Source organism: Polypterus senegalus, chromosome 10, assembly GCF_016835505.1.
Source record: "Polypterus senegalus isolate Bchr_013 chromosome 10, ASM1683550v1, whole genome shotgun sequence".
Taxonomy (NCBI): domain Eukaryota; kingdom Metazoa; phylum Chordata; class Cladistia; order Polypteriformes; family Polypteridae; genus Polypterus; species Polypterus senegalus.
Window position 1 is genome coordinate 149,170,151 of NC_053163.1, and position 15,281 is coordinate 149,185,431.

The following is a 15,281-nucleotide window of genomic DNA, read 5'->3' on the forward strand; positions in this document are numbered from 1 at the left end:
ACAATAAAAAAAAGAAAAAATTTCGGAACGCTTAAATCACACTTGAACGAAATATTCAAGTGGAAAATCTTTACTGAGCAATACTGTGTAATTCATTGCGAACAAAATAATGTAACAATGGTTGATGGAAACCAAAATCAGCAACCCACTGAGGGCTGGAGTCAACATGACAGCGAAAATCAAAGTCAAAAATTGAGATCACAGGTTGATCCAACTTTTCAGCACAACAACGATTGTGAATGCCCCCCACATGCTTGTATGCACTGTCGACAATGTCTGGGCCCCCTCATGAGATGGCAGATGATGTCCTGGGGGGTCTCCTCCTAGACTTGGATAAGGGCATCAGTGAGCTCCTGGACAGTCTGTGGCACTACTTGGCAGCGTTTGGATGCACCAATACAGTGCCATGCAACAAAACTTTGGCCCCACTTTCTTAAAATGTCTGTTACTGTGAATAGTTAAGTGAGCAGAAGATGAACTAATCACCAAAAAGCATGAAATTAAAGATGACACATTTCTTTAATATTTTAAGCAAGATTCCCTTTTTATTTCTATCATTCACAGATATGAAATATCAAAAAAATGAAAAGGGCCTGAAGCAAAAGTTTGGATCCCCGACATGGTCAGAATTTCGTAAGACCCCAAGCTTTCTCAAGTATAACAGCTTGTTAATGCTTTTTGTAGCCAGCTATGAGTCTTTCAGTTCTTACTTGGGGTCTTTTCGCCCATTTGTCCTTGCAGAAGGCTTCTAATTCTGTAAGATTCTTGAGCCGTCTCAAATGCTCTGCTCCTTTGAGATCCCTCTACAGATCTTCAATGATGTTTAGGTTGGGGGACTGTGAGGGCCATGGGAAAACTGTCAGCTTGAGGTGTTCAATTGTAGAGTTTGAGGTGTGTTTTGGATCATTATTGACTTGTAAGATCAATCTTCTTTTTAACTTCATCATTTTTTACAGATGGAGTCATTTTTGCTTCCAGAACTTGCCAAAATGTGAGTCTATTTTGTTTCCTCTACCAATGATGAGTTCCCTCTGCCACTGGCTGCAACACAAACTCAAAGCCTGATCCAGCCATCGCTATGCTTAATAGTTGGAGATGTGGTCTTTTCCTGGAGTTCGGCATCCTTTTTTTTTTTCCCAAACGTCTAGTACCTTTGCACATTGTGGCAAAAAAGCTCTGTTTTGAATTCATCAGCCTGCAGGACTTGTTTCTAAAATGCATCAGGCTTGCTTAGATGTTCAGGTTTTGAATTCTGTGCTAAGGATGCAGGAAAGGTTTTCTTCTGCTGACTCGACCATGAAGGTCATACTTGTTCAGGTGTTGCTGCACGGGAGAACAGTGGACCACCACTCCAGAGTCTGCTCAATCTTCCTGAATCTTTCTAGCATTCCAAAGAGCAGTTCTTTCAGAACGTTTTCTTAGTCTTCCAGATCTCGACTTGACCTCCATCATTCCTGTTAACTGAGATTTCTTAATAACATTATGAACTGAGGAAACGGCTACTTGCAAACACTTTGCTGTCTTCTTGTTGCCTTTTACTGGTGTGTGAGTAGCTGCTTAGAGGAGCCCATGGCTGCTGATTTTTGAGACAAAGTTTGAGGAGTCCAATAATTTATAGAGCTTTGACATTTGCATCACCTGGAGTTTCCTAACAATAACTATGAACAAGCCGTAGTCCTGATGAACTAATGAAAGTCTGAGACCTCAGATATCTAAGGGTGCCCAAACTTTTGCATTTCCTTTCCTTCTTGTTCACTGTACAATTGTACAAAACAAAAAAAATACACTAACCTTGGATAAAATGCTGAAAAGTAATATCTTGAAGCATTTTGTTGATCAGCTCATCTTCTTCTTACTTAATTATTCACAGTAACAGACATTTTAAGCAAGGGGGCCCAAACTTTTGCATGCCACTGTATATAATGTCCTGGAGGTTCTCAATTGGATTCAGGTCTGGGAAACGTGTGGGCCAGTCAATGATATGAATGCCTTCGTCTTCAAGGAACTGCTTACACACTCTGGCCACATGAGGTCGGGCACCAGGAGGAACCCAAGGCCCACTGCGCCAGTGTAAGGTCTGACAATGGCTCTGAGGATTTAATTATCATGTAGATGTCTGTGCGAACCCCAAGGATATGCCTCCCCAGACCATCACTGACCCACCATCAAACCAGTCATGATGGGTGATGTTGCAGACTCCATAACGTTCACCATGGAGTCTCAAGATTCTGTCATGTCTGTCACACGTGCTCATTGTGAACCTGCTGTCATCTGTGAAGACAATGAGGTGCCAATGGTGGAGCTGCCAATTCTGTATTTTCTGGCGAATACCGTCCAAGCTGCACGGTGATGGTCTGTGAGCACGGGTCCCACTAGTGAACTCTAGACCCTCATGCCACCCTCATGGAGTCTGTTTGTGACAATTTGGTCAAAACCATGCATGCCAGTAGCTGGGGTTCATTTTGTAGGGCTCTGGCAGTGCTCCTCCTGTTCCTCCTTGCACAAAGGCCCCTGATGCCCTTCTATGGCCCTGTCCAGGTCTCCATGTGTAATGATCCATTGCCTGGTATCACGTCCATGCTCTTAAGACTGTGCTGGGAGACACAGCAAACCTTATTGATATGGCATGTATGGATGTGCCATCCTAAAGGATTCTCAGACTGTGAGAAACAGGATTCTGTGATTGGATGAAACAAATATTGAACTATTTGGACTTGGCTCTTAGCATCATGTATGGCAGAAACTAGGCCCCACTCATTACCTGCTCGATACTATTTGAGGGGTGAAGCATGGTAGAGGGAGCATCACGCTGTGAGGTTGTTTTCTACTGGCAGGGAATGCGAGACGAGACAGGCTTGAGGGTAAGCTGAACAGAGCAAAGTACAGAAATATCTCTGATGAAAACCTGATCCAGACTGGGCTGAAGATTCACCTTCCAACAGGACAAATCAAAGGGTATACTCACACTGGCAATTCGTCCTGAGCACGCTTGTCCACATGTAATCCCCATGACCATGATCAGGCCAACTGTACCGTGCCCTAACCTGCTTGAAGGAGGTTCAGTAACATCTGGAAACTGTAATCACTAAACGTACCTAAACACGGAAAACAGACATGATGTCAATGATGCGACAAGTCAGATGGTGTAATTCCCATTTCATTTGATACCATTTGAGTTAGAAACAGGTTTTTACTCTCACCTCACCCATGAACGTGAATTGTAGTTGGCAAGGAAAGCTGCAAATTCCTCCATTAACATTGTTTGTCACCATAACAATCTTCTCCTACGTGCAGCACGATTAACGGCAAAACGCTGTGCTGCACACTCAATAAATCTGTCAGAGGGTAGAGCGTTATCCCACTCTACCCGACTCCAAAACAATCAAAAAATAAGGAAAATCATTTTGACGTGCATGCTGTCACTCTGTGTTCTGATCTTGTTTTGGCTTTACCCGAAGTCACATGGTCATGATGAAAGCGCGCCCAAGCCCAGAATGTTAAAGTGCAGTGTAAGGGGAGTCAATTGTGCTCGGGCACGGTACGGAGCAAACGTGTGCCTAGTGTGAGTACGCCCAAAGACAGCACAGGAGTGGCCGTGGTTCAACATTGAGAATGTCCTTTTGTGGCTCAGCCAGAGCCTGGACTTGAACCCATTCTAACATCTCTGGAGAGACCTGAAAATAACTGTCCACCGAAGATCTCCAACCAACCTGACGGAACTTGAGGGTGACCTGTAAAGAAGAATCAAAAATTCTCCAAATCCTGGTGTGTTAAGCTTGTTACGTGATCCAGCATGGAATGGCATCCAAAAAGGCTTTATCTATGTACTTAGTAAAGGGTCTGAATACTGGTGTTAATGGGATATTCCAGATTTTTATTTTGAATTAATTGGCACAAAGTCCTAAGATCCTGGTTGCACATTTTCATTTTTGGTTTTGAGTGCTGTTTGATCAGGGATAAAATCAATTTAAATGATTTTAGCATTAGGCTGCAAAATAACAAAATGTGAAAAAGCTTCAGAATGCTTTCTGATGGCACTGCAGGTCCAGTTTAAAATGACCACAGTGAAGCAATTGTGTGGAAGGATAATTTTAGAGTAACAGAGCATTCACCTTAAAGAAATAGCATAAAGGGTTAATTAATGTTGGAAATCAGATGAAGTTCAAGTGAACAACAAAATGTACTGAAAGATGACTAAGAAGTCAGCAGATGTCCTGTAAACAACCAGAATGGACAATTGTTATATGCACAAAAATTTGAAGGGTGGTGGCTCAACTCAAAGGAATAAGAAAAACCAGAATATAATATAATAGATATTTTATATAAGTCATTTGGGTGTAAATAAATGAACCAACGAGAGTAAATGTATGCATTAATTGACACTGTATGTAAATTTGATAGTTTATTAAATGAACCTCCGTTCTTTGTTTCTCTGACCATTCTGTAACAGAATGCTTTTGATGAATGTTCCCTCTAATTCAAAGATACAATGAACAGCTTTTCTCCTGCCTGATTACTGATTTGTTCTGTTAGATGATGTTTCTTACTATATTAAGATGTTAAATTTCTACCACATTTGGTACCAGCAGACTCTTGATTTTTTTCTTTTTTGGGACACAACTTAAAGAAGAAGATCACACAACCATCAGCACAAGACTTTTAATGGTGTCCTAACTTTTCCAAACCTTTAAACCCCCCAGGATGTTTTCATGCAGAGGAGGAAGTAGGCATCGCTGTCGATGGAGGCACTCACTCCGGCGTAGTAATTTAAAAACTCATCCTTGGAGACCTGTGGAAGAATAAAAGACAAAAAGTGATCTTGAAATAGGAGACGGAGACGCTGAACATCTACGAGAGAAGTAGGTCAAGTTTTTGGCGGTGTCAAGAAGGGAGACTGAGCTAAATGATAGAAAAGACAACACACCAGGCATTGCTCCGCTAGATTATTTTAACCATTGTCACACACACACGCATGGGAGGTAGTCTAAGTGCTTAACTGGGGATAAGACGCAGAGCCGGGGGTTAACGAACTGCACTGATGCTTTTTCTCCCTCTTCCACAGATTATCAGAAGGGAAGCCAACCTAGAACTCCACCCACTTCTGTTGCCAGACCACGCCCTCCTACCGACCTCACTTCCGCCTAAGAACACACCTCTTCCTGTACAGCCTCCTATAAGTCCGATCACTCCACCGTTAACATCAGTCTTTATGTTGGCTCAGTCCTTGTTGACGATTCTCAATACCATTACCATGACGATTCTCAATACCATTACTTTGTTTCGCCAGTATATGGGGTGAATCATTACAGCATTGTTACAATAAGAATAATGCAAGATGAAAATATAGTTAACAAAAAAAATATTAAACGACAAACAAATAATACTAAAGATTTTTCAAGATAAAACTGTCGGTTGCTTTTATGGAACAAACCAAAAACATTCCGACCATCAACTGGATGCTAATATACATACAAGACCGTAAAATTTTAACAAAAACAAACATTAAATGACAAACAAATAATACTACAGATTTTTCATGATAAAACTGTCGGTTGCTTTTACGGAGAAAACCAGAGATGTTCAGAGTGTCAATTGGATGATAAAAAATATAATAAAAAAAAATATAAACAACCTGACAGATTAAATTTTGTTTTGTGGTGTAGTAATAAGTTTTTACATGTTGAATTTTTGACGACGGAAAAAAAGTCAATTAAATTAATATTATTATTAGGTTGATTTAATTCTATTACCATTACAATATTGTTACAATAAGAATAATGCAAGAAGAAAATATAGTTAACAAAAACAAATATTAAACGACAAACAAATAATACTACAGATTTTTCTTAATAAAACTGTCAGTTGCTTTTACGGAGCACAGCAGAAACGTTCCGAACGTCAACTGGATGATAAAATATATACAAGACCGCCAGATTGTTACAGTCTGCTATATATTATATATATATATATATATATATATATATATATATATATATATATATATATATATATATATATATAAGATTTACGCTAATTGTTAGAGAGGTGTTCATTGGAAGGTGCTTTGTGGAATAAAAACTCTTTTTTATATTTATATTCTTATATTGTGGACTGTATTACTCTGTCTGGGGCTCTCTGGTGCCCCCTTGTGGTTGTTAAGCATCAACTGGCTGATAAACATACTGTACATAGAAGACTTCAAGATTGTTACAGTCTGCTTTATATGTATGTATATAAGATAGTGTTGCCATCTAGTGGATAGACATAGAATTTTTTTTTTTTTTAGATGCAACAGCTTGCGGAAAATGTTATTGTAAGAGCCAATCGTAGAAGGTTAATGTTTTAAATGAAATTCATATAGTGTTTGCTTAGTTTCTATAAAACATTAGTTTCTTACTGCTACCAAGAATATGGTACAGCTTTTTACCCCTTGTAAGTTAACATGAGATAGAACCTTCTTGGCTATACCTGTAATGTGTGTTAATTAGAAACAGTCTCACTGCTAGCCTAGACTGATAGACCCATTTGCAGTTTGTGAACGGGATAGGCATACAGTTATCTGATCGTTTAGCAATGGTTCGAATGTATGAGCAAATTTACAATCCGGCCCAGCGTCTCTTCATATCCCTGCTCTTTAGCGGTCCTTTGGATCATGGGCATTACGAGGTTCTCATGCCTCTCAAATACCCACGTGATAACCTTCTGGTGAAATCTTTTGACTCTGTCGGTATGTACACACAGCGTGCACACCCACTTGCCCACACTAATGTGACGTCACCTGCCCACTCTCCTCTTCCTGAAAAACATTTAAAGACACACTCCCCTGAACACACGCATTCCACACAGGACTTTCAATGCACCTTTTGTTCCAAAAGCTTCAGAGTGCACAGATATCTGAACGCACATTTAAAAAAACACAACACTAACCGAATGATGCAATGTGAACATTGCCAACAATGCTTCCAGACAACTCGCGCTCTCAAAAAACACTTACAAACTCATTCCACTCTCACCTTCAATTGCACATTTTGTACCGAGGACTTCATGGGTGAGATGGATCTCCACAACCATATGCAGATCCATTCCACACAAAGATTTGAATGCCAAATTTGCGACAAACACTTTCACGCACACAGATACCTTACTAACCATCATGAAAACACATTCCCTGATGAATCCTTTTCAATGTCAACACTGCTCCAAAACCTTCACACGCCAGAAATATCTCAAAGCACATTTAAACACCCATTTCACTGAACAAACGCATTCCAAACAGATCTTTGAATGCACGATTTGTTCAAAAACGTTCCGAGTACAGAGATTTCTCAACATGCATTTAAAAACAAACTCCACTGAATGAATTATGCAATATGACACAACTCTTTCCAGTTCTCTTCAGTGTCAACACAGCCCTAGATTGTTCATGCACAAACATCGCATTCACTTTTCTGCAGCTTTTCAAGAAGATACCACCATTCACGTCCAAGAAAATAACTTTGGCCTACCTACCGCACTATGTGCTTCTTGCAATGCTCTTCATTGGCCAGCAGAGGTCAATAAATCTGGACATTACACTAAGTGTTGTCATGCCGGCAAGGTGTCTTTGCCACAACTATCCAAACCCCCTCTTTTATTGAAGGACCTCTTGACTGGCAAGAACCCGCTGTCCCGAAATTACTGTGATCATATCAGCGAATACAACTCTGCTTTAGCTTTCGCGTCAATGGGCGCACACATCGCTCAACCATCTGGACAAGGACCGTATGCTTTCAGATTCCACGGTCAAATTTATCACCAGGTCTCTCCTTTATATTACAATCCTGACACGTCACCACAATACGGTCAGCTATATAACTTCGATTCTGCTGAGGCTACCAGTCAGCTTTTGCAAATGGAATGTTAAAGCGCTTGCAGTGACATTTTGTTGCTTCAACTAGACAACATGCTATGACAGGTTAATCCCTTCGTAAAGTCTTCACATTATCACTCACGGTAACCCTGTTACTGCTGTACGAATGGTGTTCATGGAAAATCCAGGTCTGGATATGAGAAGGTATAACGCCCCGTCCTGTCAAACTGATGTTGCTGCTATCTTTGAAGGTGAAGAAGGGAAACCTCCTGCACAACGCGACATTTGCATATATCCAAGGGGAGATGCTTGCAAACGTATCTCTGTTCTCTATATAAACTGTGACCCCATGGTTTATCCACTGCTATTCCCTTACGGAGATCCAGGCTGGCACATACAATTAACCCATGTTGATGAAAAGCGAACCGCGAAAAAAACGTGAATCACACAGCTCCAATTTTATGCTTTCAGGTTTGCCATGAGATCTTCATTTAGTGTCTTGCATTTCAGTGGCAAACTCTTCCAGCAATACATCGTCGATGCATATTTCAGAACAGAAGGCGCGCGTCTACATTACCTTCACTCACATCAACAAGATTTGCGTGTAGAGCAATACAGGGGACTTATGGATGCTGTCACTGCGAAAACACATCACCATGACCTCCGCCCTGGACAACTGATCATTCTTCCCTCTCCCTTTCAAGGCAGTCCAAGGTACATGCAACTGTACTACCAAGACGCGATGGCAATTGTCCGCAAATGTGGAAAGCCTGACTTATTCTTCACCTTCACCTGCAATCCTGCTTGGCCGGAAATCTGCAACGCCATTTCCCATCATGAGCAAATAAAACACAGACCTGACATCGTTGCTCGCGTCTTTCATATCAAACTGCGACATTTTCTAGCAGATATTCTGGAAAGGAATATTTGCATTGTTACAATGTTGCTTTTCTTGCTGATTTATTACATTACCGATTTTTCAAATGTAAATTTTCTCCCTGTGCTTAAAAATCATAAAAAAACCAGCCTGATTATGCGGTATATGGTACGCCGCAGGTTGGCCAGTATAAAAAAATATCCGTGGCACCCGTCTAAGACAGGTTATAGAATAACATAAAATATATTTGCAATCTCTTGTTCTATGTGTACCTTCAGTGACTTTCCTCTGTATTCATGGCTGTGTGAACGTCTCTTCACCGGTGTTTCCTTTCTCAAGTGCATTTCTGTAAAAACTCTCATGTTATTTTCGAGGCACCTTTCTCACCTCCCATCCTGTTTTATACATTCTGATTTGAAGGCGTCTCTGTCAGCATGCACCTTAACTCCTTCTCGTGCGTCTCACACTAACACTTCCTCATTCATTGCATCATCAAGGTCAAGCTGACCAATCACACCAAAGCCAAACTAACCAATCAGATCACTTTGAGGAACTGGAATCGCAGACCTTAGTGCTTTATTGCATAATTGAAACTTTGCTTTTAAAGAATATTTTATGTGATGATTTCATATATGGCGGCACGGTGGCGCAGTGGTAGCGCTGCTGCCTCGCAGTTAGGAGACCTGGGTTCGCTTCCCGGGTCCTCCCTGCGTGGAGTTTGCATGTTCTCCCGTGTCTGCGTGGGTTTCCTCCGGCGCTCGGTTTCCTCCCACAATCCAAAGACATGCAGGTTAGGTGGATTGGCGATTCTAAATTGGCCCTAGTGTGCGCTTGGTGTGTGGGTGTGTTTGTGTGTGTCCTGCGGTGGGTTGGCACCCTGCCCAGGATTGGTTCCTGCCTTGTGCCCTGTGTTGGCTGGGATTGGCTCCAGCAGACCCCCGTGACCCTGTGTTCGGATTCAGCGGGTTAGAAAATGGATGGATGGATGGATGGATTTCATATATACTATAACTAGCTGTGTAAGCCTGTGCTGTAAAAAGCCCGGGCTCCTAGAAACAATAGTTTCTGGCACTTCAATCAATCAATCGCATCAGTTGTGTATTAGCGGCTAAGCGAAGTTCTCTTTCCTCGGCATTTTCATTTTGTGGACATGTTTGCGTCCGTTGTCTATTAGCAGCTAAGCAAGTTTCTCTCTCCTTGGAAGTTTCATTTTGTTGATGTGCTCACCTCGCTTGTGTATTAACGGCTAAGTGAGGTTCTCTTTCCTCGGCAGTTTTATTTTGCCGATGTGTTCGCCTCACTTGTGTATCAGCGGCTAAGCAAGTTTCTCTCTCCTTGGAAGTTTCGTTTTGTTGACGTGTTCACCTCACTTGTTTATCAGCGGCTAAGTGAGTTTCTCTCTCCTCAGAGGTTTCGTTTTGTCGATGTGCTCACTTCGCTTATCTATTAGCGGCTAAGCAAGGTTCTCTTTCCTCGGCAGTTTCATTTTGCCGACATGTTCGCCTCACTTGCGTATCAGCGGCCAAGCAAGTTTCTCTCTCCTCGGAAGTTTCATTTTGTTGATGTGTTCGCCTCACTTGTTTATCAGTGGCTAAGCGAGTTTCTCTTTTGTCGCCGGTTTCACTTTGGTGACAGAGTCGCTTTCATTGAGCTTCATGCTGCAGCCTCGCACTTCCGGGCCGGACACACACACACACACACACGCACTTCCACACAGAGATGTTTATATATAAGATTTGAATAAATAACTTTGACTTGAAAAATACTGAACTTATCTTTTAACTACAGAAAAAATGATCATTAAAAACAATTAGACATTAGGAAAATTTCGCAAAACAGGAAATTATTTCAGTTAAATGCTGAGAAGCCAGGCACTGAGCACACGCTGAAACAACTCACACCACCAACTCTGTAACAGAATTCCTGGAAAATGTGATAAAAGAAGAGAAAAACACAGTTCTGAATTAAACATCCAACTGGATTGACCTAAAATATCAAGTGTTTTATTAAACAATATCAAATGAAGCCTGTCTGGCCTTGAGGTCAGTATATCTGGAAAAAAAAAAGGTCTCTGAATTCAGCTGGTCGAGATGTTAGCAGTTTTAAGCTGGAGGCTGAAGGTTTCCTAATGGACATGCAGACAGACATATTAGTTAGTCACTGGCACAGAGGCTTGACTCAGAGTCATTTGAAGAGTAAAACAGTCCTTTCCAGTAGCTTGCGAGTCTCCTGCACTATTCTGGCCATCCTGCAAACACATCATTAAAAATGAGTACAAAAAGAAGATGAATGTTCATTACCATGGCTGGCACTTAGCCTGAGCAGCCTACAGCTTCCATGCATTTCTCATCATCACAACAAAATAGCCATCGCTGTCGATGGAGGCGCTCACTCCGCTGTAGTAGTTTGTGAATTCTTCCAGTGTCACCTGTGAGCACAGACAAGGAGGGTCACAAACATAACAGAGCATAACATGACATTCTCAAACATGCTTTATTCAATTCATGGTAGCAGGTAGCCTGGAGTCTACTCTGGCAGGACTGGGTGCAAAGCAGGAAATGGCACAGGACAAGATAAAAGGTCGGCTCAAAGCCCACTCACGAATACAAAGGGGCGGAATCAGAATCACCAAAACACTCAACCTGCCGTGTCTTTAGTGATGTTAGAGGCAAACCCCGTTGGGAGAACTTGTTAACCAGGAGTAGGGCTTGAGCCCAAAACATTGAATTCCTAAAACAAGGGCAGTAGCCGATGTGCTACTAATAGAAGTGATTGTTAAGAAAAATAATGTCAAGAACAGGAGTATTAGAGACAAGTCAGCATGGGTTAAGAAGATGCTGGAATTTTCTAAGGAAGCAACAAAAGCACGTGATGAGAGAGATGCATAATCAATAAGCTCACTTATCTTGTATGCAGCTTTCTTATCTTGTGCTTGTGTGCTTCTTCAAAGCACAATGGTGGCACACAACCACCCTGTCTGAAAAGATGTGGACTGGGACCTCCCTGTCTGAACCCATGCTGACTGTTCACTAACACTCCTGTTCTTGCTACATGATGCCCGATCTTTTCCTAAATAATTCCTTCCAATAACTTACCTCTGATGCACGTTAAGCTTGTTAGCCTGTAGTTGTCTGGATCTGGCCAATCAGCCTTTTTACATGCAGGATAAGATTTGCCATTTTCCAAACCTTTGGAATTTCTCCAGTGTGCGGTCACTTTTTAAAAATATGTTGAGAGTTTACACTTACACTTATTAACCATCTTTAGTACTCAAGGGTACTGGTGATATGTTAGCTTGTTTAATCAAAGCTACACGTCTCTCTCTATAATTTCCAAATCTCTGAGTACCTCCTTAGCAGTCCCTGTTACTTTTGGGAGGTTACTGGAGTCTTTAAACATATAAACTTGAATAAAATTCAGGTGCAAAGCAGTTTCTATTTCACTCTGTGTATCTTTAAGCTCGTCTTTACTCTTCCTAACACTCTTCACTTACTCCTTGACCGTTCTTTTACTGCCGAGTTAGGGTTCTACACCCAAACCAGCTGAATATGACTTACTTATAACACTCACACTTGAACTAATGTGTAGGAGTTTAAGGAGGGATTCTAAAGAATGTATTGGAATATATCACCAACAGTACACATTTTATGACTGATTATAATATTGGAGCAATTGACTCAATTGGAGCAATACGGGGAGAAATTCCACCAGGACATTGCTCAGATGGATTGAAAAGTGGAGTGAGTCATTTTATTGGTCACTCCACTGTGAAACACCTTCTGGGAATTATAAGAGGAGAAAAAAACTACTTATTGTAAGTAATTATTACATTTAAAACAACCATATGTCAAATGTTACATTATGTTTAATTCTAAATAAATAAATTTAAAATATGACTTTTTACTATAAAATAGTGTTCACCTCTCAACAACTGGATGCGACACAGCAGTTCAGTTGCCAAAGTTGGATTCAACCGCTATAAATCTATAAAGAAACCCTAAACCTTTTGACAGGAGTGAAAAACATTTTTTTGCTTCAGACCAGTATGATCCGGTTTTTCAATTTCTGCTGATATAATGCTTAGGCTGTTTACTGGTGAATTTCCAAAAGGCTTATCAAGGGGCACTGCGTTAAAAGGAAGATGTGATATAGTTTATTGATCTGCAAGGGGATGTTGTCATTTTGCAAGACCATTGAAGATCAGAGCACAGGGTCAGCCATTATGTAGCCCCCTTGGAGCAACTTTCGGGTTAAGGGCCTAACAGAAAAAAATCCATTCTGGCAGTAATGGGATTTGAAGTGGCAACCTTCCAGATACCAGGGCCTCAGAGCCACCACTACGTTCTCAGATATTTGGACCTATTTTCTCCAACATCATTGTCAGGCTGGCCACCTGTGATCATCGGTGTTGTAGCGGGTGGGAAAAGGGTAATGACACCGTGGGCCCTGAAGCCTGGAATGAAAAGTTTCTTTTTGAGAGGAAGGGGCCCACAGAGACTGCTTATGTATAGGGCCCAGAGGTCTGTGCTGCACCCCTGCCTGTGATTGTGTCTCACTGGCCTAAGAAGATAAAGACTGCAATCTGTAACTGCTCAAAGGCCACCCTCCGGATACAAAGCTCGCTGTTTGGACTTTGATTAGAACCGTTCAGGCTGTGCGCCTTCATCTAGTTAAGTCCTTGTTTCTTTGTCTGGGTTCTCTGCGAATTACCAGAGATGAAATCAAACATTATCTCACTGAAACTACTTTTTGTTTATTGCGAATTGAAATCGCCGAGGGGTTAGGGCAGAGGTAATCAACTGGAGGTCCACAGTGACTGTAGGGTTTCACTTTAACCGGATAACTAATATGAACCGTGTATTTAATCTCCTTAGTGTTAGACCCAAGTGTTACTAGGGCAGCTGTACAGATGTATCTTGCATAAGCGTTAGAACTGAGAATCACTCGGGCTGTAAAAGTGCTGTCGGTGTTGCCATTCTTTGGAGAAATTATGTCTGAGTGATGGTTTTCACTAATTATGAAATACCTGCACTTTACCAACAGTGGAGTCTTTGATGAGAATACCCATCCAGCACCCAAACTGAAGAAAATTTGGGAGATATACCAGGCGACTGTAGCAAAATTTCACAGTGCTTACATTCTGGACTGTGATGTCAGCATTGATGAAAGTCTCATGGCTTATAAGTGCAGAATCTCATGGATACAGTACATCGCATCAAAAAGAACGAGATTTGGCTTAAAGTCGTACGAGCTTTAGGAATCTAAAATGGGATACATTTGAAATTCGGTTCTGTACACAGAAAAAGGGACAACGTTGGATCACAAATCCAATCAGTACGGCATTGCTACTAAAACGGAAAGACAAGAAAGATGTTTGTTTTCTTAGCACCGTACATAATGCAGCTACAGTCACTGGACAGGCAAAAGACGGCATACAAGTTACGAAGCCTTGTTCTGTGCTTGACTACAACAGCACGATGTGCGGATCAAGAATTGATTTTCTATCCCATTATGCAGAGGCAACAAAAGAAACACTACAAAAAGAGATTTTGTGATCTGGTGGAACAGTGCAAGTGGAGTGAATTCGTGTTATACAAACAAAAGAGTCTCATGCAAAGTTTTGCGTGCCAGCTTGAAGAACAAATCATCGCCGCACATCCACCGAGCACACGACCGCTAAAGAGACGCGGTTGACACGGCATATCACGGATCAATCTTATTGGTAGACATTTTATTGATTATGTACCGCCAACAGAAAAAAAACACAATCCAACTCGCACCACCTCGAGGTAGAGATATAAACTTGCTTAGCCGCTGATACACAAGTGAGGTGAACCCGTCGGCAAAATGAAACTGCTGAGGAAAGAGAACCTCGCAGTGTCATAAATCGGAAAGAAAATCCGAAAGGAGACACACGATTATCGGGACGTTGGATTGGGTCTTTCAACGGTGCTTTAAGATTTACCAGACAAAGGACTCATTTTGAGATTATAAACTGTTTTGGCATCATTATTACTGTTATTATTATTTTTGTTATTATTGTTCAATTCATATTATTATATTTATTCATCATCACTATTATTATTTGTATCATCATTATACTTTTGAGATATATAATTAAACACCAAATTTCAGTATCTGTTAGGTCTGACTTCGAATTATAAAATTGATGATAACGAAAATTTGCAGCCACTGCAGACCTCCAGGACCATAACTGAGTACCCCTGGGTTAAGGGCGGTTTTTTCTTTCCTTAATTAGCAGCCAAACAATAATGAGATACAAAATGAGCCAAAACATGACCAGTGAACCGGTGCCCATCATTCCATATCTGAAAATAAAGAAAGGTGAAGATCTCAGTGATGTCGATCTGCTCAGGTCCACAAAACATTTGGACGGTGCTCTTAGAAGAAAGAAAATCAACAATGTTGGAAATGTGGAAGAATCAGAGCACCAGCAAGCCATGGAACTAAATAACGGGTTTAAATAATAAATAAGAAACTGGTTAGAGTTTGAGGCAGGAAAATATGCACATGGAAGGCACGGTGGTGCAGTGG

General features: G+C 41.1%; 1 protein-coding gene across 2 annotated transcripts in view; it reads right to left on the reverse strand.

The window, feature by feature from the left end:
* Positions 1-4,624: 4,624 nt before the first annotated feature.
* The window catches only part of LOC120536296 (calcyphosin-like protein), a 29,616-nt gene continuing 18,959 nt past the window's right edge, over positions 4,625-15,281 (reverse strand). The window contains exons 5-6 of one of the 2 annotated variants that reach the window (XM_039764624.1): positions 11,027-11,154; positions 4,701-4,789 (exon numbers count right to left, since the gene is read on the reverse strand). In XM_039764624.1, coding sequence (XP_039620558.1) covers positions 11,053-11,154 — 102 coding nt within the window. In that variant the 3' untranslated portion in view covers positions 4,701-4,789; positions 11,027-11,052. Of the gene's footprint in view, positions 4,790-11,026; positions 11,155-15,281 lie in introns of both variants that reach the window. The other variant, XM_039764625.1, reaches the window with a different exon arrangement.